At 43.6% G+C, this 25,400-nt stretch overlaps 1 protein-coding gene across 1 annotated transcript in view; it reads right to left on the reverse strand.

Annotated features, from left to right (window-relative positions):
• EYA3 (EYA transcriptional coactivator and phosphatase 3) overlaps positions 1 to 25,400 on the reverse strand; it is a 121,257-nt gene that overhangs the window by 60,280 nt on the left and 35,577 nt on the right. The window contains 4 exon segments of the mRNA XM_043506232.1: positions 8,992 to 9,071; positions 13,676 to 13,719; positions 24,108 to 24,151; positions 24,154 to 24,205. Coding sequence (XP_043362167.1) covers positions 8,992 to 9,071; positions 13,676 to 13,719; positions 24,108 to 24,151; positions 24,154 to 24,205 — 220 coding nt within the window.

Genomic DNA, 25,400 nt, shown 5'->3' on the forward strand with positions numbered 1-25,400 from the left:
ACAGGGTGAAAAATGTAAATTCCTGCCCCTGTAAATAAGCGCATCATTCAGAGCAGCAAGTTGTCCCTTCAGAGATAACAACATCAGAATCTGTGGCTTTCATTGTACACCTTGATTTTGGGAGTGTGACAAATCCCCTGAACATTCTAAAGTTCTGCACATGCACCGATGTCTCACTTCAGCATGCGCGGCACTGAAAACCCCATGGAACCCAGCTGTTACCAGAGCAGCTATGGTGGCTAAGGAATAGAGAGACTGCGAGGTCAAGTTGAGCCAGGCTCTGCCCCCGAGCCCCTCCTCTGCCCCCAAAATACATGGGCCTAGCAGCCCATCTTCTCCCTCTGGTGGCACCACGTTAGGCAGGATGCCCCCGAAACACATCTCTTAGGGACAGGACAAGAACTCATGGTGCAGAGAAACAGCCTGGCTGCTGCCAGAACAGCTGCAGCAGCAAGGGAGAGAGTACCAAGCGTTACCACTTGCTTTGGATCCTGCACATGGCCCTGGCAGCCCACCTCCCACTAGGGAACACCTATCTTTCATGGGCAGTGTAACAGGGCCAGTCTGAAAATATATCCACTTAGCCTCAACGCCTGTTCAGAAGAGCCTGCCATATCTTGCCATTGGCTATACTGTCTGTAAAAGGGTGCTACTTAGTCAAGTCATTGCTTCTGTGGGTTATCCATCCTCCTCTAGTGGCTTGTTCATATACAGTAACAACCTTCTGCTGCCAGCTAATGTAGTTAGCCCTGTAGCTCAAGTAGTACATCTGAGGTACAGTTCAAACACTAATAGTGTGAAGTTTATTACAGTTGTACAAGCCAATGTTTTTACTTTTTTCTGTTTAAAAATGAAAACGGAAATTTAAAAAGTTATCCGGGTTACAAAGGTAAACACTCAAAAGCGCACAAATGTCATATTTAATGTTGTGCGTGTGTCTTATGATACACTCTATAATTACATGGTCTCACACTGTTTTTTCCACAAGACCTCTGCCTCATTCAGTGCACAGGGCAGTTGGTGTTCAGGGAATGAATCAGGGCTGTGCAGTAAATAAGGTTATTCTAGTCTGTGGGCTCTCTGCCTCGTTTGCTCTAGAAGTTGGACCGCACGCAGAAAATGAGGAAGGGAACTGCAGGAAGAAAAAGGATGGTCCTGGGGTAAAGGCATTTAAATGCCACTTAGAACTGGCTTCTAACCTGGCTCTCCCACACACTTCCCATGCTTCTTCAACCCGCGCTGTTGGCAGCTGGCCACTGGCTGCATGTCCCTCACTTGCTGGTTGCCCAATGTGACAACCCGGGGGCTGGATACCCAGAAGTGCTGAGTGCTCAGAACAGTAAGGCAAGTCAATGGGAGCTGTGAGTGCTCATCACCTCTGGCAGCAAAGCAGTGAGATGTGGAGTTGTAGGCACAGGAGTTGGCAGTCAGGAGGACCTGAGTTCAGATCCTGGCTCTCGCACTGATTCAGCTTGCATCCATAAACCTCTGTGTCAGTTTTCACCGTTTTGAAATTGGGATGATAAATATTCTCCTACCTCACAGGAAAGTTGTGAATATAAATTCATTAATGTCTGTGAGGCTTTCATACTATATCAATGAGAGCCACAGAAGAGCCAATGAGCATATTACTAATTCTGTATTCAGCGCAGGGCTTGGATGGGGCATGGTAAATAAGGCAAAGGCCACACATTGAAAGATGAGCATAAGAGCTGCCTCATTCCCTGAGTGCTGTCTGCCCTGTGCATTGAATGAGGCAGGGGTTCTATGGAAATAATAGGGTGTGATTATGTAATTAAAAAATTGTATGCACTAGGACGCTAAATTACGGTTGCACAGGCAACCTTCAATTGACATTTTGACTTTACAACCAAAATAACTTTCTTTTAACTTAGTGTTTTGGGATGTAGTTTAATTATACAATGTAATCCAGTCTGATATTACAATCCTGCAAACACAGTCTGGACCTTACGGAAGCTGCTTAGTATTAACTATTGAATGTTGTGGGTTATGAGTAGAGATGACAAAGAAAGTCTCAGGGCTTGTCTATACAAAGGGATAGTGCGTGGCAAGATGAGATGTAAAGCTATGGCACACTAGCTTGCCGCATACTAACTAGCCATGTGGGTCCTGCAATTTTAAACTAAATGTTCCCTAATGTGCTTTGACTTACTACTGAACAGCAGTAGGTCAAAGTGCACAAGGGGAGAGGAGGTTATTTCCTGGTAACTGGACATTCTTTGAGATGTGGCCCCTTTCTGTATTACACTGGGTTACGCATGCACACCATGCAACTGGAGTCAGAATTTGAAAGTAGAGTCCATTGGTCCACACATGTTCCCTGACTCGCCTTGTGCTGCCGTCCAAGGAGATAAAGGGCAGGGCAGACAGACTGCATCTCCGGTTCCTTCTCCACTGTGAATCAGACAGATACAAAACACAGGAGAAGAGTGGGTAGTGGAATATAGATAGCGATCACAAATCTCGAAGAACCTGCACTTAAAGGGAAGTAATCTCCTCCTCTTCTTTGAGTGATGATTCCTATTGTATTCCACTGTGGGTGATTGGCAAGCAGTACCTTAGTTGGAGGAGGATGTAAGGATGAGGGTGGAAGGCTCATGCAAAGAACCACCATGCCAAAAGGATGCATCTGCCACCGAGTCCTGCACAAAGGCATAGTGTGTTGCAAAGGTGTGGACAGAACCCCATGTGGCTGCTTTACAGGTCTATGAGAGGCACAACCTGAAGGGATGCTGTGGTCATAGCTTGGAGTGAGCCCATACCTCTATTGGGGGAGGTTCAACAGCTGGTAGCAGAGTATAATGCAGCTAGAAATCCATTTGAAAGATTCTCTGGGTGGAGATGGCCTATCCCAAGTCTCTCTGCTACCTCAGTAAATAGACTTTCTGATTGATTTTGTTCTCTGCAGGCAGAAGGCCAGAGCTCATTGGATGTTGAGGGAATGGAGAAGACGTTCTTCTGCAGATGCATGTGGTTTCGGGAAGAAAACAGGTAAGTGAATGGATTGGTTAATGTGAACCCTTAGATAAGAATTTCGGGTGTAGGCGTAAGGAAACCTTATCTTTGTGGAAGATTGTAAATGGCGCATCTGCCATTATAGCTCTAAGTTCCCCTATCCTCGCCAAAGTGATAGCAACAAGAAAGGCGACCTTCATGGAGAGGAGGGACATAGAGCAAGATGCTATTGTCTCAAAGTGGGGCTTCATTAATACTGAGAGTACCAGATTCAGGTCCCATTGAGATGCAATTGTTTGGAGAGATAGGAAGGTTCTGAGGAGGCCTTTAAAAAATCTAGCAGTTAGTGGGTGTCTAAAAAATAGAGTAACCTTCCACAGGAGGATGGAATGTGCTGATCACCGGTAGGTGGACTCTTAAAGTGCCAAAGGCAAGGCCCAATGTGTACAAGGACAAAATGTGGTCCAGGATTAGGGGAATATCAGTTGCTTCTGGTAAAACTCCTTTATGTTGTGCCCAAGACGAAAACCGTCTCTACTTAGCTCAGTAATATTGTCTCCTGGAATTTTTCCTACTGTTTAGAGAGAATGTCTTGTACCACTGAGGAACATGCCTGTTCTATAGTTGATGCCCATCCAAGTATCATGCACTGAGGTGGAGTGGACATAGATTGGGGTGCTTGATCTCACCATTGCACTGTCAAAAGGTTGGGAAGTACGAGATGGGGATCTGTGGGTGTGACGACATGAGCAGAAGAGTGGGGAAGCAGAATTGTCTGGGTCAGAAAGGGGCAATCAGAATGACTGTTGCCTTGTCTTGATGGATTTTGTGGAGCACTTGAGGTAGGAGCGGTACAGGAAGGAAGGTATAGGTGAGCTGGTGTGACCAAAAAGAGAAGGAGGGCCTCGTCCTGAGAGCAGTAACCGAAGACTCCCCTGGAGCAGTACGTGATGCACCTGCTGTTTGTCTGAGAAGCAAATAGGTCCTTGATTGCGGTCCCCCATTGCGCAAAGATGTCACATAGCACTGCATTGTGAAGTTCCCACTCGTGATTGATTGCAAATTGTCTGCTGAGTGACATTGTAAGCACATTCTGCATCCCCGGAAGATAGGCTGATCTGATTGCTGATGAACCAGTTCCAGAATTTGATCGCTTTTGCACATAGAGAGGTGGATCTCACTCCTCCTTGTTTGTTGCAGTAAAAAAAGAAGACTGTGGTGGTGGTGTCCAACATGATCAGGACATGACGACAGCAAATGAGTGGAAGAAAGGAGTCGCATGCTCTTTTTACTGCTCAAAAGTTCTAGGACATTGATGTGCATTCTGGATTCTTGAAGTGTCCATGTCCCTTGTGTGGTATGGTCATCCATATGTGCTCCCTAGCCTAATAGCAACATGTCAGTGATGATAGTTCTGTCCAGGGAAGAGGGAAAAAATGGGGACTCCCATACATATGCAATGTGGGCCTGTCCACCGTAGAGGAATGATAGTACCTTGGGTGGGACTGTCAGCATGAGGTTCATAGATTGAAGGTTCAGTGAGTACACAGACCGAGGCCATATCTGCAGGCAGACAAGGTGAAATTTAACAAAGAGGGACACGTAGGTGCATGAAACCCGTAGCCACATAGAGAGAGGCACATCTTGGCTGGTACAAAAAGGTTGTTCATGATGCAAGCTATGGCAACATTCATTGCTTGAACCCTGTCTGTAGACAGGTATTCCTGTGCCATGATAGAGTTTATGCTAGCTCCAATGAAGTCCAATGACTATGTGGGGTTGAGGATTGACTTCTTGATGTTGATGCTAACTTCTAGTGAAGCAAGGAGGCTGAGTAATATGAAGGTAGATGAGTGGGCTTCTTGGCAGGACCTGGGAGCCAGTTGTTGAGGTATAGAAAACCAAGGAGACCATAAAGCCTAAGAACTGCTACTACAGAAAATACTTTGGTGAAGACTCAGAGCAGTAGCTATCCCAAAAGGCAGTACTCTGTATTGGAAATGGTTGGAGCCCACCATAAATCTGAGAAAATGTCTATGGGCAGGGTAGTTGTTGATGTGGAAGTAAGCATCCTTCATAATGGAGAGCCGGGAACCAAACGCCTTTTTCTAAGGATGGAATTATTGTTGCCAATGCCACTATGCGAAACTTCAGTTTGCGGATGAAGCAATTGAGGGGGCAGAGACTGAGGTTTGGTCTCCAGCCACCCCTCTTCTTGGGCATGAGGAAGTAAGTCGAGTAGAACCCGTTCCTTGATATGCTAGAGAAACGTGTTTTATTGCTTCTCATTGTAATAAGGAGTTCACCTTTTGGGTAAAAATACTGTTGTGAGAGTGGTCCCCGAAGGAGGGTCTTTGAGCATTACAAACTCGATTGTATAGCCACAGCTGATGACATTCACACCCATGTGTCCATTGTTATCACAGACAAAGCATGGGAAAAGAGTGCTAAAGGACCTCCAAATGGAGCGGAAGGGTCATGAGTCTCTCAGCCATTATTGGCTCTCAAGCTTGTGTCAAAAATACCTCTTGGCTTGAGGATGAGGGCCTGGATAATTTGGACCTCTGGACCTTTTGTTGCTTTCATGGAAGTTCAGATGGTCTCTGTGAGTGATAATGAAGAGACCTGTACCTTTGTTAGACAACAGGTGGTGGGATTTTCATTTTGGGGCAGGAGTGTAGATGCCTAATGAGCGAAGAATAGCCCTGGAGTCTTTTAGTGTATACAAAGACTCATCTTTCTTCCAACTGAAGAGATTTATCTATGGTATTCTGGACCTCCCTAGGAAAACAAGGAGCATGAAGCCTAGACTCTCTGTGCATCACAATAACTGTAGCCATGGCCCTGGAGGAGGTATCAGCCATATCCACTGTAGACTGGAGGGCAGTTTTGGCTATGAGTTTGCCTTCTTCAGTGAGGGCCTGAAAGCAGGCATGATCTTGTTGTGGGAGACTATCTGTGAATTCCTTGAATTTAGCGTAATTCAGGAAGTCCTATTTAGCCAACAATGCTTGATAATTGGCTATCCTGAACTGTAAACTGGAGGAAGAGGAAGAGAAGACTTTCCTCTGTAGAAGATCTAGACACTTCCCTTCGTTGTCCACTACTGTGGATTGAGGGTGTTGTTGTTTAGCCCTCTCAGCAGCAGCCTGAACTACCAGTGAGTTTGGAGCTGGGTGGGAAAAGAAGAATTCTGAGCCTTTGACCAGGACACAGTAGCATCACTCCTCTCCTTTAGGAGTGGTGGTGCATGTGGCAGATGTATGCCACACAGTCTTAGTTGGCTCCAGTATGGCTTCATTGATTCTCAGAGCTATTCTCACTGGTCCTAAAGACTGAAGAATGTCCAGAATCTTTTCCAGTGGGATTTGGAGTTCCCCCGCAACTCTCTGTAGAAGATCTTGAAATTGTCTGAAGTCATCAAGTGGGGAAGGGGATAATGCAGTCACAGCTTTGTCCAGCGATGAGGATGGGGGTCTAGCCAGTTCTGGAGGGACCATCAGAACCGGGGTATAAAATTCTTCCTCCTCTGCTACGGGATTTGTGGGCCTGCTTGAGGGATCCCTAGTGGGTGAAGCAGGTGGCAACACTCTTGCAGACCAGGCAAGCTCTGAATGAGGATGCTGCAATATCCTAATGGTCCCCAATACGGCCAGTAAGACAGATGCATAGGAGGTTGTTCCCATTGGTGTGAGTCTCCATGATGGTATATAGGAGCAGTACCGTACAGGTGGTTCTGCCCCTGGTTCCAATTCATTGGAAGAGAAAAAGGCAGATTCCAGTTCCAATAGTGGTATTGTCGGAACTGATGGAATGGTGTACAAACATATGCAAAGAGGGCGAGACACACTGTACCGTAAGCATATCCCGTGGCAGGGATTTACGTTCTCGGGAAGTGGAGGGGCCTAATAGAGATGACAACTCTGCATCCAGCAAGGTGAAGACTTCTTAGGGTGCAGCCATGGATCCACATCTACCTGGTTTAAGGAGCACTCTCTCTTTCCTGGTCGCCAGTACCGATGCTGATGTCTGTCCTAGTGCAGGAGGTTCTCTCTTCTTGTGAGGGGCTGGAGATGGCGGTACTGACAGTTCGCCACCTGGAACCATGGGATCCCATTGTTTATGGGTCTTCTTCTCGGGCCAGTGGGACTTAGAATGTGCTGTGGCCCCTGGGGCTGATCTGTCCAGTTTCCTGAACTTGGAGGAAGACTTAGTCCCAGGCTTATTGGAGTGCTTCCTAATCTCCCAACTAGGCCCCATCATGGGGTCTGTGGAGGTGCTTCCGCTGGCATCAGAGTTTGGCATAGCACTAGGAGGTGCAGTCCTCACAGAATCAGGCCGATGTACAGTGTGGAGGGAGGGGTTTTCCCTGGCCTGGGTCTGACTGCAGTGTCCTGGCCATCTCCATGAGATACTTGTGGAGATGAAGTGCACAGCCCTCTCAGGTACAGTTGGGGAAGGACTGCACAAAGCTGTGATGTGAGCTTCTCCCAAGCAGTAGAGGCAGCACTGAAGTGGTTGTCACTTACTGAGAGGGACAGTGGTCAAGAGATTCAGAGTTTGAAACCCGAAGTCCTCGCCATAGTCTGATCCGAAGAGGGATATGAATGGGGGCAGGAAATCCCTGAAGTCTTCACTAAACTGTTAAAACTATTAATTATTAAAACTAGACATAAAACTAGGTAAACTGCCTTAAAAACCGATAAAGCTATTTACAACTGCAATTAGAACAGCATGAGAGAGGAGGACACTGAAAGTTCTGACCCAGACCATGTGGAGGTGAGAAGGAACTGGAGATGCAGTAGGTCCACACCACCCTTTATATCATCTTGGACGGAAGCACGAGGAGAGTCAGGGCACATGCACCGATCAATGAACACTACTTACAAATTCTCTGACTCTGAGCGCATTATGTGCATGCATATCCATAGTGGAATACAATAGGGACTATCACTTGAACTTGTAGTGTGGTAGCAAGGTCCACACAGCCAGTTAGTGCACAGCAAGCGGAGTGCACTATAGATTTACACCTCAGCTTGCTATGCACTAATTCTTCACGTAGACAAGCCCGCAGTGGATTGTAGACAGTATGCACCATGGAAGTCCTCAAACGGGGACCCTCACAGAGTTTTATTCTGTCACCTCTTGTTCATCTGTATTAAAAGGCACTAGGGGACATTTTTAGGCATTCTGAAAATCTAGAGCTATCAGTATGCTAATGACACTAAGCTCCACATCAAGTACAGAGGATATACTCCCCTTCCTACCTCTGCCACTGTCTCACTGTGTGACCTTCTGTGAGTTGTTTATTCTGCATCTCAGTTTCCCATTTGCAAAATGAAACTACTTACCCTCACAGCGGTTTTGAGAAACTTTTTCTGTAAAGCTCTGAGAGCTTCAGATTAACTGTGCTTTAGCAGTGCAAATCATTATAACTGACTCCACTCAGTGTTTGTGTTGAAGCAGTGACAATTTATGAGAGATGGTTCCCACTCATTTGTCATTACCAAACAACAATCCCTGCCCAAAGGAAATCACAATCTAGGATTTAGATAATGCACAAAGAGGAATGAACAGGCAAATAGGGGAATGGGGAAGAAACAGTAATGATAGAGGCAGGAATGTTGCATTAGTAGTCACAGGAGGTCACCAACCTAACCAAGGCCAGGCAGTAGCGATATGTAGGCATCGCAGCAAAGGTGGGTTTTAAAGAGGGATTTAAGAGGTTGCGATAGTGGCTTTGTGAATTTTGACCAGGAGTTCTTCTCAAGAACAGGGATATGCATGGGAGAGGTCAGGAAGGTGTCTGTGAGAGAAAGTGACAGGAGGGAGATGGAGATTGAGATTGGCATCATTAGTAGAACAAAAGCAGGGGATGGCCTCTAATAAGTGATTAGATTTGAAAGATAAGCTGGGGTAAATGGTGAAGGACCAAGAAGTTTTTGCTTGGTGCAGAGGACCCTGAGGAACCAATGGACACAAAGAAGGGAGTGAGAGGGTCAGAACGAGCCTTACTTTCACTTGACATGGGAAGGTTTGGGCCAAGGTTTGAAGATTCAGATTTCTGATCACTGACTTCTGTGGTGCTCACTTGACTGAAAGGATAAAAGCACACATTAGCCACCAACATCACCAATCTGTGCACTAACAGCACTGGAAATGTTAAGCAATTGATTTTGACCTTCCTAGCTAACATTGGCCACAGGCTGCTAGGGAAACATTCTGCATTCTGCACTATTTCACATATACCAACACACAGTAGAATCTGGAAGATATCCTTAGTTTTCAGAGTAGCAGCCGTGTTAGTCTGTATTCGCAAAAAGAAAAGGAGTACTTGTGGCACCTTAGAGACTAACAAATTTATTAGAGCATAAGCTTTCGTGAGCTACAGCTCACTTCATCAGATGCATTTGGTGGAAAAAACAGAGGAGAGATTTATATACACACACAGAGAACATGAAACAATGGGTTTATCATACACACTGTAAGGAGAGTGATCACTTAAGATAAGCCATCACCAGCTGGACTTTACAAAAACTAGACAAGCCATTTACAAAACACACTTTGCTTCTCTACAAAAGAAAAAGGACACTAAGCTAGCTAAACTACTATATGCCACAAGGAGCCACAACAATGGTTCCCGTAACCCACCCAGCAATATTGTTAATCTATCCAACTATACTCTTAGCCCAGCAGAAGAATCTGTCCTATCTCGGGGCCTCTCCTTTTGCCCCTCCACCCCCACGAACATGATACAGTTCTGTGGTGACCTAGAATCCTATTTTCGACGTCTCAGACTCAAGGAATATTTCCAACACACCTCTGACCAACATATTAACCCACAGAGACCTTCCTGCCAACACTACAAAAAGAAGGATTCTGGGTGGACTCCTCCTGAAGGTCGAAACAGCAGCCTGGATTTCTACATAGACTGCTTCCGCCGACGTGCACGAGCTGAAATTGTGGAAAAGCAGCATCGCTTACCCCGTAACCTCAGCCATGCAGAACACAATGCCATCCACAGCCTCAGAAACAACTCTGACATCATAATCAAAAAGGCTGACAAAGGAGGTGCTGTCGTCATCATGAATAGGTCGGAGTATGAACAAGAGGCTACTAGGCAGCTCTCCAACATCACTTTCTACAAGCCATTACCCTCTGATCCCACTGAGAGTTACCAAAAGAAACTACAGCATTTGCTCAAGAAACTCCCTGAAAAAGCACAAGAACAAATCCGCACAGACACACCCCTAGAACCCCGACCTGGGGTATTCTATCTCCTACCCAAGATCCATAAACCTGGAAATCCTGGACGCCCCATCATCTCAGGCGTTGGCACCCTGATAGCAGGATTGTCTGGCTATGTAGACTCCCTCCTCAGGCCCTTCGTTACCAGCACTCCCAGCTATCTTCGAGACACCACCGATTTCCTGAGGAAACTACAGTCCATTGTTGATCTTCCTAAAAACACCATCCTAGCCACTATGGATGTAGAAGCCCTCTACACCAACATTCCACACAAAGATGGACTACAAGCCGTCAGGAACAGTATCCCCGATACTGTCACGGCTAACCTGGTGGCTGAACTTTGTGACTTTGTCCTCACCCACAACTATTTCACATTTGGTGACAATGTATACCTTCAAATCAGCGGCACTGCGATGGGTACTTGCATGGCCCCACAGTATGCCAACATTTTTATGGCTGACTTAGAACAACGCTTCCTCAGCTCTCGTCCCCTAATGCTCCTACTCTACTTGCGCTACATTGATGACCTCTTCATCATCTGGACCCATGGAAAAGAAGCTCTTGAGGAATTCCACCATGATTTCAACAATTTCCATCCCACCATCAACTTCAGCCTGGACCAGTCCACACAAGAGATCCACTTCCTGGACACTACGGTGCTAATAAGCGATGGTCACATAAACACCACCCTATATCGGAAACCTACTGACCGCTATTCCTACCTACATGCCTCTAGCTTTCATCCAGATCATACCACTCGATCCATTGTCTACAGCCAAGTGCTACGATATAACCGCATTTGCTCCAACCCCTCAGACAGAGACAAACACCTACAAGATCTCTATCATGCATTCCTACAACTACAATACCCACCTGCTGAAGTGAAGAAACAGATTGACAGAGCCAGAAGAGTACCCAGAAGTCACCTACTACAGGACAGGTCCAACAAAGAAAACAACAGAACGCCACTAGCCATCACCTTCAGCCCCCAACTAAAACCTCTCCAACGCATCATCAAGGATCTACAACCTATCCTGAAGGACGACCCATCACTCTCACAGATCTTGGGAGACAGACCAGTCCTTGCTTACAGACAGCCCCCCAATCTGAAGCAAATACTCACCAGCAACCACACACCACACAACAGAACCACTAACCCAGGAACCTATCCTTGCAACAAAGCCCGTTGCCAACTCTGTCCACATATCTATTCAGGGGATACCATCATAGGGCCTAATCACATCAGCCACACTATCAGAGGCTCGTTCACCTACGCATCTACCAATGTGATATATGCCATCATGTGCCAGCAATGCCCCTCTGCCATGTACATTGGTCAAACTGGACAGTCTCTACATAAAAGAATGAATGGACACAAATCAGACGTCAAGAATTATAACATTCAAAAACCAGTTGGAGAACACTTCAATCTCTCTGGTCACTCGATCACAGACCTAAGAGTGGCTATACTTCAACAAAAAAGCTTCAAAAACAGACTCCAACGAGAGACTGCTGAATTGGAATTAATTTGCAAACTGGATACAATTAACTTAGGCTTGAATAGAGACTGGGAATGGATGAGTCATTACACAAAGTAAAACTATTTCCCCATGGTATTTCTCCCTCCCACCCCACCCCCCACTGTTCCTCTGATATTCTTGTTAACTGCTGGAATTAGCCTACCTTGCTTGTCACCATGAAAGGTTTTCCTTCCCCCCCCCCCCCCCCGCTGCTGGTGATGGCTTATCTTAAGTGATCACTCTCCTTACAGTGTGTATGATAAACCCATTGTTTCATGTTCTCTGTGTGTGTATGTAAATCTCTCCTCTGTTTTTTCCACCAAATGCATCCGATGAAGTGAGCTGTAGCTCACGAAAGCTTATGCTCTAATAAATTTGTTAGTCTCTAAGGTGCCACAAGTACTCCTTTTCTTTTTGAAGATATCCTTGCATCTCTTTGTACAAACCTCAAATCCTCACGTCCTTCAGAGTATTAACTCACTAATTTTCTCAAAATAATAAACTTTTAATAGAACACAGAAATCTAATACAACATTTGTTGTAATGTGTAAATGTGAAAAATCCCAAAGGGACAAAAATAATCCATGTCACAGCTGTGTCGTGGGTGGCCAAATTTAGTAGTCGGAGCCAGAGTCCACGGTCACAAGATAGGGTTTAGGAGTCAGTTGGGTCAGGATACAAGGAGCCAGGGGTTAAAGTAACGTTAAGGACTTACCAGTACGCAGGGCTGGGGTCCTGAACAAGGTGGGGTGAGGCCTCGGGTGGAAGGGGTGGGGCCTTTAAATCCCCAGACCCTTTAAATTGCCTCCAGAGCCCAAGGGCTCCCAGCCGCTGCCGCTACCCCAGGGCTCCAGCAGCGGGGCTCTGGCAGCGATTTAAAGGGCCAGGGGCTCCGGCCGCTGCCAGGAGCCCAGGGTCCTTTTAAACTGTCAGCCTAGGGAAGCTGCCCCCTGTCGGTACAGTCGGCTGTTTACTGGCTCTTGCCAGTATGCCGTACTGGACCATACTGGCTTATTTTCACCTCTGCCAGGAGACAAACTGGGGATCAGAACAACAAATCAGGAACCAGAGTCAGGCTGGATCAGGACACAGAGGTAAGAACCACAAATCAGATGCCAGGAAATCAAGCAGCAGGAGCAGGAAGCACAAGGCACACAGTCCAGAATGGGGTGGAGCCCAGTTGTTCGGACAGCTTCCTGTTCCTGCTGCTGGCTTAACTAGGATCAACCAGCAAAGCCTCAAACTGGAGCTGCTCTCCTTTGGACCCAGGCAGGCAAGCATCAGCATACTGTCAAATGGAGGGCTGGAGCACGGCTGCTCCTGGAAATCGTGGAGACCCAGGTTTGAGTCATGGGTCATGACAATACAATTAAAGACAGAAAATCAGAAATGACAGTGCTATCCCACTCATTTTCTCATACAATTTGATATGCATAGCACGCTTCTCTCTAAATGTAGTAATAGTGATTAATATTATCTAAGTAAAGATGTACTTAAAAAGAGCTACTAAGCAAAAACTATGTACCATTGAATTAATTCCAAAATAAAAGATCCTATCAATCATAGAATTCCATACACAGTGAATGGTTGTCTCACCTGACTGCTCCACGGAATGTATTAAATAGAGCGCTACAACGCAATATTAAAAGCAAGATGTAAGTTGATGCTATTTAAATTCTATGCAATCATTCACAGAAAATGCTTTTGGCAAGATTTAGCATTCTTATAAAAGCTCATTGTGTCTCAAAGAATATTTTTGTTTAAAACAGAAATTTCTCAAAATTATGTTACTTGGCAGAAGGAAGATAAATGATAAAAGCCGACGTCTTGTGAAAAATGCACAAAGCAACCTGCTTTCTCAACTGAAGCATACAATGAAAACAAGAACCTGACAATTGGTCAACAATAACATCAAAATCAGTACTACACACCTTAAATTTTGTTCTCCAGATTCCTGCATCTTGGCCTTTTTCACCTGCAAAGATGAAAATGTTCGAAGACACCATGAGTGAGATCTGTCCGTGACAACCTCTTTACACAAGTGACAGGCTGCAGCAGAAAGCTAATCATTTTTGTAACACAGTTACTATTAGTAGTTGTTTGAATTCAAGTAGCCTTGTGGTTCAGTCCTGGAGTTAAATAGTGAAACCTGTAGGTTCTCTGATTTAAACAGCTACTGCTACCCCAGAATTTGTTTGCAAGGTTGCTTTTTCCCTCCCTCCTCCTCCCCCCCCACTTTTTTGCACTGGGATACTGAACTCCCAAGGTTTGATAGGAACCTTTCTTTGTAACCCAAGGAACTTCATTAATTCTAAAACAATCCTATTCTGAACAGATCTAGCATTCAGACTGCACCCAATGCTCAGCTGCCATGAACTAGGATCCCTTACCCTCTCCCTAGGCAAATAATGCTTTAAGCAAGAAGTTTAAATCATTTCTTTGTTCACAACAGTAGCAAATCGGAAGTCCCAACTTGCATTTTTGAAAAAGAGAAATTAAACTAGTATTTAATACTGCATTTGTGGATGGCTCAGTAGTCTAATGGTAGCATGATGTACTATTGTAGGGGGATCAATTTAAACAAAGATTTGGTCAGTCCTGGTCCAAAATGGCCTGGGATCCTATTATATAGAATATCAGGGATGGAAGGGACCTCAGGAGTTCATCTAGTCCAACCCTCTGCTCAAAGCAGGACCAATCCCCAATTTTTGCCCCAGATCCCTAAATGGCCCCCTAGGATGGAACTCAACTCTGGGTTTAGCAGTCCAATGCTCAAACCACTAAACTATCCCTCTCCCCGAATTGCTTCCAATTTTGAATTTTTATAACTCAGCTTCCAGTCCCCAGATCTTGCAGTACTTCTCAAACAAGCCATTTAAATTCTCTTAATCTTACCCACCCCCGAGAGATGCTAGCATCCCATATTTCCTTCTGTGCAAAGCAGAATGTATCATAATGGACATAATCCAAAATTACCCCTGCAATTTATTTCATTCTTATATATCTCTAATACAAAGCAGGGTGATCTGTCATCATGCTACTTTTGGCTCTTTCTGTGCAAATAAGCTAACAGCATGATCAGGACACAGAGAGCAGGAGTGTCCAACCTTTTCAAACTGAGTCTCAAAATATTTCAGAAAGGTCAAAGTTCCCCAGGCAATTTGGGGCGGTCTCTCTGCTGCCTTCTGCTCCCTTTGTGTCATTCAGGTGCCCCATGCTAGAGAGCACTAACTAACTGATGGGTAGCTGGGGTGGGGGAGGTATCGGGGATCTCCCCAAGAGTGGTCATGTGGGGCAGGAGAGCTGCCCTCTACTAGCTCATATATGGCCCGTAGACCACGGGTTCTAGCAACAAATTTTTTGGTGGCCTCCGAGTGCGGCCATCAACTCTTGCTGGTGGCCGCACTTACACTTTTTCCTAAAATTATTTATTTTTCCTAAAGTTAATAAAGTAATATGCACATATATACATCCAAATCATTGTAATTTACGTAAGGTTTGGGGTTGTTGTTGTTTTTTGAAGACTCAATAAAAATCATGCACAGTTATATCTATTCTTTACTGGACCTAACAGAATAGAAACACAAATAAGGTGCTTTGGACGTTCTTGTCTTTTTTATTATTTTCTTTTGCTTTTTGGGTAAAAGTGGTTGTCTGTATAACAATTCTGAAGTAAATTTAAAAATGCTTGTACATAATAGAAGTCCAAATAATAATGAAAAACATATCTGGGTGGCTTGGGTCTGGGGAGGGGAGGGAAAGGGAGGCATGGCTGCAGTTGGCCCGGGGCTCCTCCGGGCACGTGGTGGGGCTCGGGGCTCCAGCCAGCCCGGAGCTCCTATAGATGAAGGAGCGGGGGGGGTCTGGGCTTTGGTCAGCTGGGAGCTCCTCCAGGCAGGTGCGTGGAGACAGGTGCCAGGGCTTCGGCCAGCGTCCTCTGGCCTCGGGGGGGGGGGGGGGGCACACGGGGCTTCTCCAGGAGGGGGGCTTGTGGCTCCAGGTGCAGGAGCGCAGGTAGAAGGGGTGCAGTCAGGGGCGGGGGCCTCCACCGGCTGCCCATGCACTCGCCACTCACCTCCTCACCCACCGCCCGCCTCCTGTGTCCCTCCTCACTCCCCATCTGCTGCTTGCCTCCTCACTCCCCTGCCACAGACATCCCCTTGCCCGTTACAAGAACTCCCGCTTGCTCGCTAGTGGCTCACTGCTCACCTCCTCACTCCCCCACTCACAGCCAGACCCCCAGCCTGCCTCCTCACCCTGCTGCTAGCTCGCCAGTTACCTCCTTACTCTGTCAGGCCTCTCCCCACCATGCTTTGCCGCTCACCTCCTTACTCCTCCACCAGGGCCCCCGCCGCTGCCACTCGTCTCCTCACCCCCCCGTCCACCCGCTGCTTGCCTCCTCACCACCCCCGCTCACCTCGCCTCTCACCTCCTTAATGCACCCCCCCACACTTGCCTCCTCCTTCCCTGCTTGCAGCCAGATCCCCACCCACCCTCCTCACCCTGCTGCTGGCTCGCCGCTCACCTCTTTACCCCTCCGCCACTCGCCTCCTCACCCCCCATTCGCCCACTGCTCACCTCCAGTCCTCACCTACCAGGGAAAACGTAACAAATTCTACCAATACTTTACACCCTTTACCCCATCTGTAAGTAGCTCAGTAACGAAGAATCAACATTTCATTGGGTGGTCACCTCCTAACAATGGTCCAAGACAAGATACCCTTGCCAACATCATTCACTCTCCCAATCAGCCTTTGAGGCCCTTATCCATGCGGCAGCCTCCACTGGCCTGCAGCAGGAGTGGCTCTGCTTAGCACTCAAAAGAGGCTGGTTCAAGACAGTTACTATTCGTACACCACAGCACTTAGGAGCCCCAGCTATGGAGCAGGACCCCATGGCGCTAGGCACTATACAAACACAAAACCAAAAGACAGGCCCTGCCCCCAAAGAACTCTCAACCAAAGCATAAGACAAGAGACAACATATGGAGACAGACAGATGAGGGAGCACAAGGAAACAATGAGACAATACTGGCCAGCACAACAGTAATTGCTCTTCCTACCTCAGGTTGCTCATACAGGGAGTCCGATTTTCCCTCCGCTTCTGTCTAGTTGTGCATACCCTCAATGGCAAGGCAGGAGTGGGATTTGCTGCAATAGCAACTAATGCAGAAAATCCTGATTCCCAGAGATGCTGTGGCAACAGGCACGAGTGCTTTCAAAGCTGCACTTAGTAGTTCTGGGTATTCCCCCCTCATAGGTTTGTGTTTCAATCATCTTTAAATGTTATATTTGATACCCCATATGCTTTACAGAAACTGTCCTTGTGATATGAACTAAAGCAGATCATTTTCTGGCAGCTATATATACAATGGGAGTAATTTTCTAGAGCAATCTAAAGAGAGGTCACTTGTCAGTTTAAATGCTACAGGAGTGCACAATCAGTATCAATAGAAGAGTTCTGGATCAGATACAAAGATGTTGTGAATAGTTTGGAGGAGATTCTGCTCCCCCTCTGACCGCTCGACCAATAGCCACGTAGCTCCCTGCTTCCTGCTCTCCCCATTGAGGAAAGAAAATGGAAAGTGAATTTACTTGGAAAGCAGTTTCCTTCCCACACTTCTTTCAAGTTCTCTCTTTTCCCACCTCACCCTACTGCCATGATTCACCATGCGTATCCCTCCTTAACTTGAAAGCTCTGCAGGACTCCCGCATGCCATAACCCATGCCATAATGCCTACCAGTACTGGGGAAATTCAAGTTGTTTAATGTCTGCATCAGAATAATACAAGATAAAAAGAACTCCACTTAGCTAATATTATGAAGGCACTGGTCATGGTTCCATAGTTAAAGTCAGGCAATGTACGCAGAAAGTTCAATAATTCCACAATCAAATCCCCCAAACAAGTCAAAGACAGCCATCACTGCAAACAGACAGATTAAAACAGAGGGGGAGGTCTAAGTCAACCTCTAGAAGTATGATGAGCCTAACAGTTACAAAAACTGTCAAGAAGTGAGATCACCTCATTTTCTGAACCTTCATATTTCCCCTAAAATAGCTTATCTAGTTTTCCTCATACTTCAGAAAAATCTGACTCTAGCCAGGATCACACAAGTGAAGTTTCAAACCAATTTGTTTAGTTTTGGAGAAATTAGAGGTAAAGGGGTCAAAATAAGTTTATAAGTAGGAGCTGAACTTCAATCTTAACAATGAAGATAAGCAGTCTCTATATTCCATACAAAAAACCAAGTAGGTTATTACGATGGTAAAGTCAAGCACTCAAAGATCAGAAAATACCAGAATTAAGGACGCCATTACAACCTTCACTACACTTTGATGTTTGTGTGTGAACTTTCTTTTTCTTAAGTGCTAAGAAATTATGGGCTGCCCCCCCCCATAGATTCCAAAGCTAGAAAGATTCATTGTGATCATCTAGTCTGACATCCTATTCAACACAGGCCATAAACCTTCCCCAAAATAATTCTGGTTTGAACTGGAGCGTATCTTTAAAAAAAAAAAAATGCAGTCTTGATTGTAAAGTTGCCAATGAATACTCCTCAACCCTGGGTAAACTGTTTCTGTAACCAAATAGCCTCACTGTTAAAAATATATTCCTTACTTCCAGTCTGAATTTGTTTAGCTTCAACAGTCTTCAACAGTCCATCATCGTATATTTGTTTCCATGAAAGTACTTATAGACTTTAATCAAGTCACCCTTTAAACTTCTCTTTGTTAATCTAAATGGTGGACTAAAAGAGCTCAGTCTACTATAAGGCATGTTTTCTAATCCTTTAATCATTCTCATGGTTCTTCTCTGAACCCTCTCCAATTTATCAACATCCTCCTTGAACTGTGGACAACAGAACTGACATGGGATTCCAGAAGGGGTCAGACCAGTGCCAAAAACAGTGGTAAAATAACCTCTACTTCTACTCGGGACTCCTGTTTATACATACAAGAATCACATTTGCCCTTTCGGCCAAAGAATCACACTGGAAACTCATGTTCAGCCAATTATCCACAATGCCCCCCAAATCTTGTAGAGCAGTTCCCCAACCACGCCCCCAATTCTTGAGGCATGCAGAGGTGGAGTATCACTAATTCACACATCCTAAGGAGGGGAGTAAAGACTCCTGTGGATTTTATGAGCACATAAGGAGGGCTTTACCTGCATACATGTGCTATCTATCAGGTGACCTTTGTGAGCCTTGTCAGACTTATCCAAGATCTACCCCTTGCAATCCTTACATTTGTGGCACTCCTGCAAGCCATACAAACTTGGGGGTATGTGGAAGATGGTGGTGAGTAAGCACTCAGCAAGGGGACATGGGTGGACTGCAAACAGTGACGAGGGCTAGCTGGGGGAGATAGAAGGGAGTGCTGCAGAGAAAGTCTGAGCGATAATACTTCACTTCTGAGTCCTGCTGACATGAACAGGAGATGTGTTTTTTCTTCCTGCTCCTGAGCATTCCCTTACTACAAAGACCACTTTGCTCCTGGCAGTTCTGCCCTTGTCCCCCAGTCAGAGACCCATCTCCCACAATGCACCACACCAGAAAATAGCTGATTCCTCACCAGAGAGCCAAGGATAACGGAACAAACAGATCTAAGTGAAAAGAGCACTTAGAAGGAGCTATGGGCACAAAAAGAAAAAGCATCCGGGACACAAGTTCTTCCCTGCCCTTCAGCAGGGAGTCCCATTGTTGTGAACCACCGAAAGTCAGAAGGGGGTGGAGTGGATGAAAATAGCATTTGCTGGCAGGACGGTCTGCAGGAGCGCAGAACCCCCAGTAAACAATAGCAAGCTCAACATCCTGCCTACGTACATACACCTCATCAGGTCCCCTACACATTACTTCTCCCATGTGCCTTAGAAAGTCAGTTGGTCCCTACACCTACAACCAGCTCCCCAAATCACTCATGCCCCCTGGTGAGACTACTGGAAGAAGCTTCCTAATTACTGACCTAGTGACTCAGCTATAGTTTGAGGTCTCCCTCTACAAGTGAAACGGACAAAGATTTAGCTTAAAAAAGAAAGAAGAAGAAAAAAAAAGTAGAGGTCCTCATCAATGTCCCAAGTGAAAAAGTTAATGATTAAAGTGTGACATGATTTGATTGGACTCCGGGGTTGTAAACTAGATCGCAGCTAATCTAGTGTCCAGGGATCCAAATCTCATCTCTTTCCTTTCTAGTTTTTATTTTATTTTGCTATTAACTGGCAAAAAACAAAACAAAAACCAACACTGATGAACCGCCCACCTCCTCATACTAGGATTTCATAATTAAAAAACCCCTTGTCCAAAACTTCTAATTTTGTAGAAAAATTCTACCTCAGTCTATGATTTAACCTACTAGTTCTGAGAATGGGATTTTTTAATATATTTTGGAGGTAGTTAAAGTCAGGATTATAATGGAAATTTAGTTTCAACTTTATAGAGCAACTGAATTGTCTCTGTAATAGTTTAATGGATTAGCCTGAACCATTTGCATGAAGTTTGTAACTGCAACACTAGGGCTTCTAGTTATAGCAAAAGAATACAACAGAATGACTGGCTGGGAATGCAACAGCAGTAAAATGGTGCCCCAATCTCAGTTTCCGAGATTGCAGAATACCATCCAACACTGAAAGCTCACGCACAAGTGAAGAGCAATGCATTTTTCAGCCATCACTCTAGCCCAATGGTGGCTATTCCTCCTCTCTGCTCAGGCAGCAGCAGCGGCTCTAGCTTTCTTGTTGCTGGTGTTCATGGGAAGCAATCACCATATTGGAGGGCAATATATGTGGGATATCTATGATGAGTATTCAAATAATACTTTAAAATGGGCTATGCTCATGAGGTTTTATTGATTCTTGAAATTTTTATCTCAATTTTGCAAAACCGTCAAGAAAAATTTACCACCCCGACACAAAATCTACTTGCACCCCTTTTCCTATGCAGGGTTGCTAGAGTAAGGTACTACAGTTGCATATAATTACATCTTCTTCTTTTTTTAAACAGATCATGGTAAGAGATTACTTTTGAAAATTGTAATCCCGATGAATAATACAATGACTTTTCATAACAAACGGTAACCCTTGGATCACTTACTATCACTCTTGCCACATATCTACCTCCCCATCTCTGTCTTCAGTTCCCAGTCCTCCTGGGAACCCCAAACTACTGAGAGCAGGGGAAACCCATCTAAAGTGGCAGCCCACACTATGCAGCAGATAGCCCCCTCTTACTGTTGCAAAGCACTTGGAAAGAAAAGAAGGGACAGCAAAAAATAAGGACTAAATAGTCCTGCCTATCAAGATGTCAGGATGCAGGACATAACCTTTATGGTGGGATATTTTGGGATAGGTAACAATCATATCACACACCATCTATAAAAAGCAATTAATGTAAAGTTCAAGCAAACATTACAGTTATTCCGTATTTGAATAACACTTACTGAAATAAGAAATTGTCTGGAATTACTCCTTTTTCCCCATTCTTCCAAATATTTTAGAAACATAAATCACATAAGTAATCAATAATATGTAACAGATTATCTTTTGTACTAGTAATCAGTAGTTTGTAATAGATTAGATTTTCAAAGTAACTGTTGCCATAATTAATCAAAGGGGGGAAAAACTGGGAACCCAGATACATAAAATATCAATCAAGTGCTAATGAGCTAGTAGCATTTTGCAAGGATTAATTCATTCTTTTCCTTATTTTTAAATGGTAACAATAGGTTTCAACAATGCTCTCACTGTGAAAAATAATGTTAGCTACATTCATTAGTTCCCTTCTTTACTATGTACAGGTGACAAACAAATATTTACAGGAAATACAAATTGCACATCAGTGCAGTGGTCAATCTATTCCACTATTCCATCTCTGACAATGGCTGGTAGGAGACTCAGAGGAAATTGCAAGGAAATTTATAGTGGGTAGTTTTGAAATAACCTGCCCATGGAGTTTCAGAGTAGCAGTCTGTATTCGCAAAAAGAAAAGGAGTACTTGTGGCACCTTAGAGACTAACAAATTTATTTGAGCATAAGCTTTCGTGAGCTATAGCTCACCTCATCAGATGCATCCGATGAAGTGAGCTGTAGCTCACGAAAGCTTATGCTCAAATAAATTTGTTAGTCTCTAAGGTGCCACAAGTACTCCTTTTCTTTTTGCCCATAGAGTAAGTTTCCTCCTAACTCCTGTCAGACGCTGGCTTATAACTGAAGCATGAGGATTCACAGACCTATGTTTTCCTTACCTATGGATGCTATTATGGATGTTTTCATGACCTATATAAATGTCTGATCCTTTTTTGAATCATACAGAGCTCTGAATCTCAATGGAATCTTCTTGCAGCAGTTTTCATAGAATATCAGAGTTGGAAGGGACCCCACAGGAGGTCATCTAATCCAACCCCCTGCTCAAAGCAGGACCAATCCCCAATTTTTGCCTCAGATCTCTAAATAGCTCCCTCAAGGATTGAACTCACAACCCTGGTTTAGCAGGCCAATGCTCAAACCACTGAGCTATCCCTCCCCCCACTCATACGTGTTTAGTATAGGAGAGCGGCAAAGAGTCCACTGGCACCTTATAGACTAACAGACTTATTGGAGCATAAGCTTTTGTGGGTGAATACCCACTTCGTCAGATGCATGTAGTGGAAATTTCCAGAGGCAGGTAGGTATAAATAGGCAAGCAAGAATCAGGCTAGGGATAACAAGGTTAGTTCAATCAGGGAGGATGAGGCCCTCTTCTAGCAGTTGAGGTGTGAACACCAAAGGAGGAGAAACTGCTTTTGTAGTTGGTGAGCCATTCACAGTCTGTTTAATCCTGAGCTAATGGTGTCAAATTTGCAAATGAACTGAAGCTCAGCAGTTTCTCTTTGAAGTCTGGTCCTGAAGTATTTTTGCTGCAGGATGGCTACCTTTAAATCTGTTATTGTGTGTCCAGGGAGGTTGAAGTGTTCTCCTACAGGTTTTGGTATATTGCCATTCCTAATATCTGATTTGTGTCCATTTATCCTTTTACGTAGGGACTGTCCAATTTGGCCAATGTACATAGCAGAGGGGCATTGCTGGCACATGATGGCATAGTATAGGAGAGTATTTCTTTGATTAGTTTTAAATTTCCTGCCTTTCAGATTCATTGAATGTCCCCATGTCAGTTTATCCATTCTTGTGATACACAAAGAGTTACAAAAAATTAACTAGATTTTTCAGATTAGTTAACTGGAAGAGATACAGTTCTTCAGTCTGAACATCCCCAAAATATTTCCTATGCAAAGATTATTAAATCTACATTCCTCCCCAAAATAGCCCCATGTTTTCTAGTACATTTGATAACTTCAGTATAAAAAGTAGCCACAGACTATCATAAAAATGAAGTAATGTTTTTTGTTTTAAAGAAAAGGAGTACTTGTGGCATCAGTCTTGACTGAATTCTAAATAGAACACTGTCACTCATTTTTTGTTTGTAATGTGTTTCATTATTACACTGTTGCATTTACTTTAAAGTTAGATGTAGGACTTTATATCAAATATGCTGACTATTATCCTGCATTCACATTTTCTCTTCCAGAACTGACAACAACATTCCATCTAAGTAATTTAAAAAACAAATATGCACTAACATTTCAAATATCTTTAAGAACTTTGTTGACAAATTTTCTATCAAGAAGAGCATGATCAGTGATAAGAAACACCTCAGGAATTTTGAAACTGTAAATATAAATAGTAAAAATTAAAATCTCATTTTTGTTACAGTATTTAAAAATCAGTTATTCACCCTAACATTTTTATTAGCAGAACTTTGGTTTTAAGATGCAGCAAACAGGATTTAAAAACATATATCACTCCAACCATACTTCTTACCTACAGACACAGTTAAGTTTAATTTAATTTAATTTAAATTAATTTAATTTAAGGTGACAACACTGCTCTCCTGCAACAGCTGCTCACAATGTACTAGGGAATAGGGAACTTCTTTAAGCTCTCCAGGGTACCCGAAGAAATTAAAGAGCATAGAGTTTACAGTAACTATTTTACAAGTGCTATCTTAAGTAGTAATTTTTCATTTTCTATAAATGGTTTGAAAGCATAATATTTCATTGTACAGGTCCTGAACAAAGCAAATATTTATTATCCATGATTTTAATCTAAGATATTAAAAACTTCAAATGTACCTATTTACTTGTTTTATTACTGTAGTTTGTATAACCCCAGTGAGGCTAATGGACAATATATTTTACCAACAGCAAGAATGATCCCCACTTCTAGAAACAATAAATGTAAGGCATATTTCCTGTTATCCTTTAGAATAACCACAATTGACTTTTTTTAGACTTATTTTCCAATAATTTGTAATATTTTACAAATATACTTACTGGTTGTTCTGGTAAGTCTTGTGCCTCTTCCATGAGTATTAATTTTTTAATATGCTTAAATGATTAGAATGGTTGTCTTCATCTGCAGTCTTCAAAGCCTGTTAAAAAAGGTGTTCATAGCTTTATATACTTTGTGGGGTGCTTATCATTTAGGCTATCAGAGAATATTCATTTCTATATTTTCTGCTCTCAAGCTTTCTAAAGTCATGTTGCCATCTCTAAAATAAGAGACCAAACTCACATATGGAGGTTTTCTAAAACAAAGATTTATCAGTAAGCCCCAAAGACAAACAATGGTGGGGGGGTTTTAAACGCACGTGGCACATTTCTACTGCATTTCCCTTGTAACATACTCACTATAGAAGCCAATATATTAAACATTTCAATCATACACGTGTGCTGTGATTGTAAAAACACTTTAGGATTACCAGAGTTAATTTAAGTGATCAACTGCGGGCTACTATGTCAGTAAACAGAATGATACAATCTAACCTGTTTTAATTTAGAACATTTACATAACTGTCACACAAAAAATCAGGACAAGACTCACAACTATATGTTTCTACAAGCAAGACTGATTATTAGCAATTACTGTTTAAATTACACACTTAAGAAAGAGTAGTCTGACCTTTTGTTTTGAAAGAAAAACTTAATTTCAAAGAAAGTAAACCTTTTAGTACTAAATGCTATCTGTATTAAGTGCCAACTGTAACAAGCAAGAGTCAAGACCCACTGGAATTACCACAGAAAAGTGTGTGTTCTGAAGGAGACTACTTTCAGAATCGTTTTACTGAATTCCTATAGTCTGCTACTCAAAAAAATTAAATAAAAACATTACTTCCCCAGTGTTTTTTTCTTTTGCTAGCTTTTTGGCATTTAAAAAAATAAAATCCACTAGACTTATGTCAATAAACAGTACCAACAGGACGCAAAATGTAAGAGGTTAAATAGTGACACCCAACTTTTAATATGAACTATTACAGTTTAAAGTTTACAAAAAGAAAAGGAGTACTTGTGGCACCTTAGAGACTAACAATTTATTAGAGCATAAGCTTTCGTGAGCTACAGTTCACTTCATCAGATGCATTAAAGTTTAATTTCTCTTCAATCACCTCTTTAGCTCCAAACCACTGACGTAAAACCCATCAGCCAAACTCTGCTCACAATACTGAAATCAATGAGCGTTTCAAGAACTGATTTACCTTCAATCTGCATTCAATGGAGTAAGACACTTCTCCCACGATGTACACTAAGTTATAAACAATTTCATACTCTCCCTAGAAATCAGTCTTT

Source organism: Dermochelys coriacea, chromosome 19, assembly GCF_009764565.3.
Source record: "Dermochelys coriacea isolate rDerCor1 chromosome 19, rDerCor1.pri.v4, whole genome shotgun sequence".
NCBI lineage: Eukaryota > Metazoa > Chordata > Testudines > Dermochelyidae > Dermochelys > Dermochelys coriacea.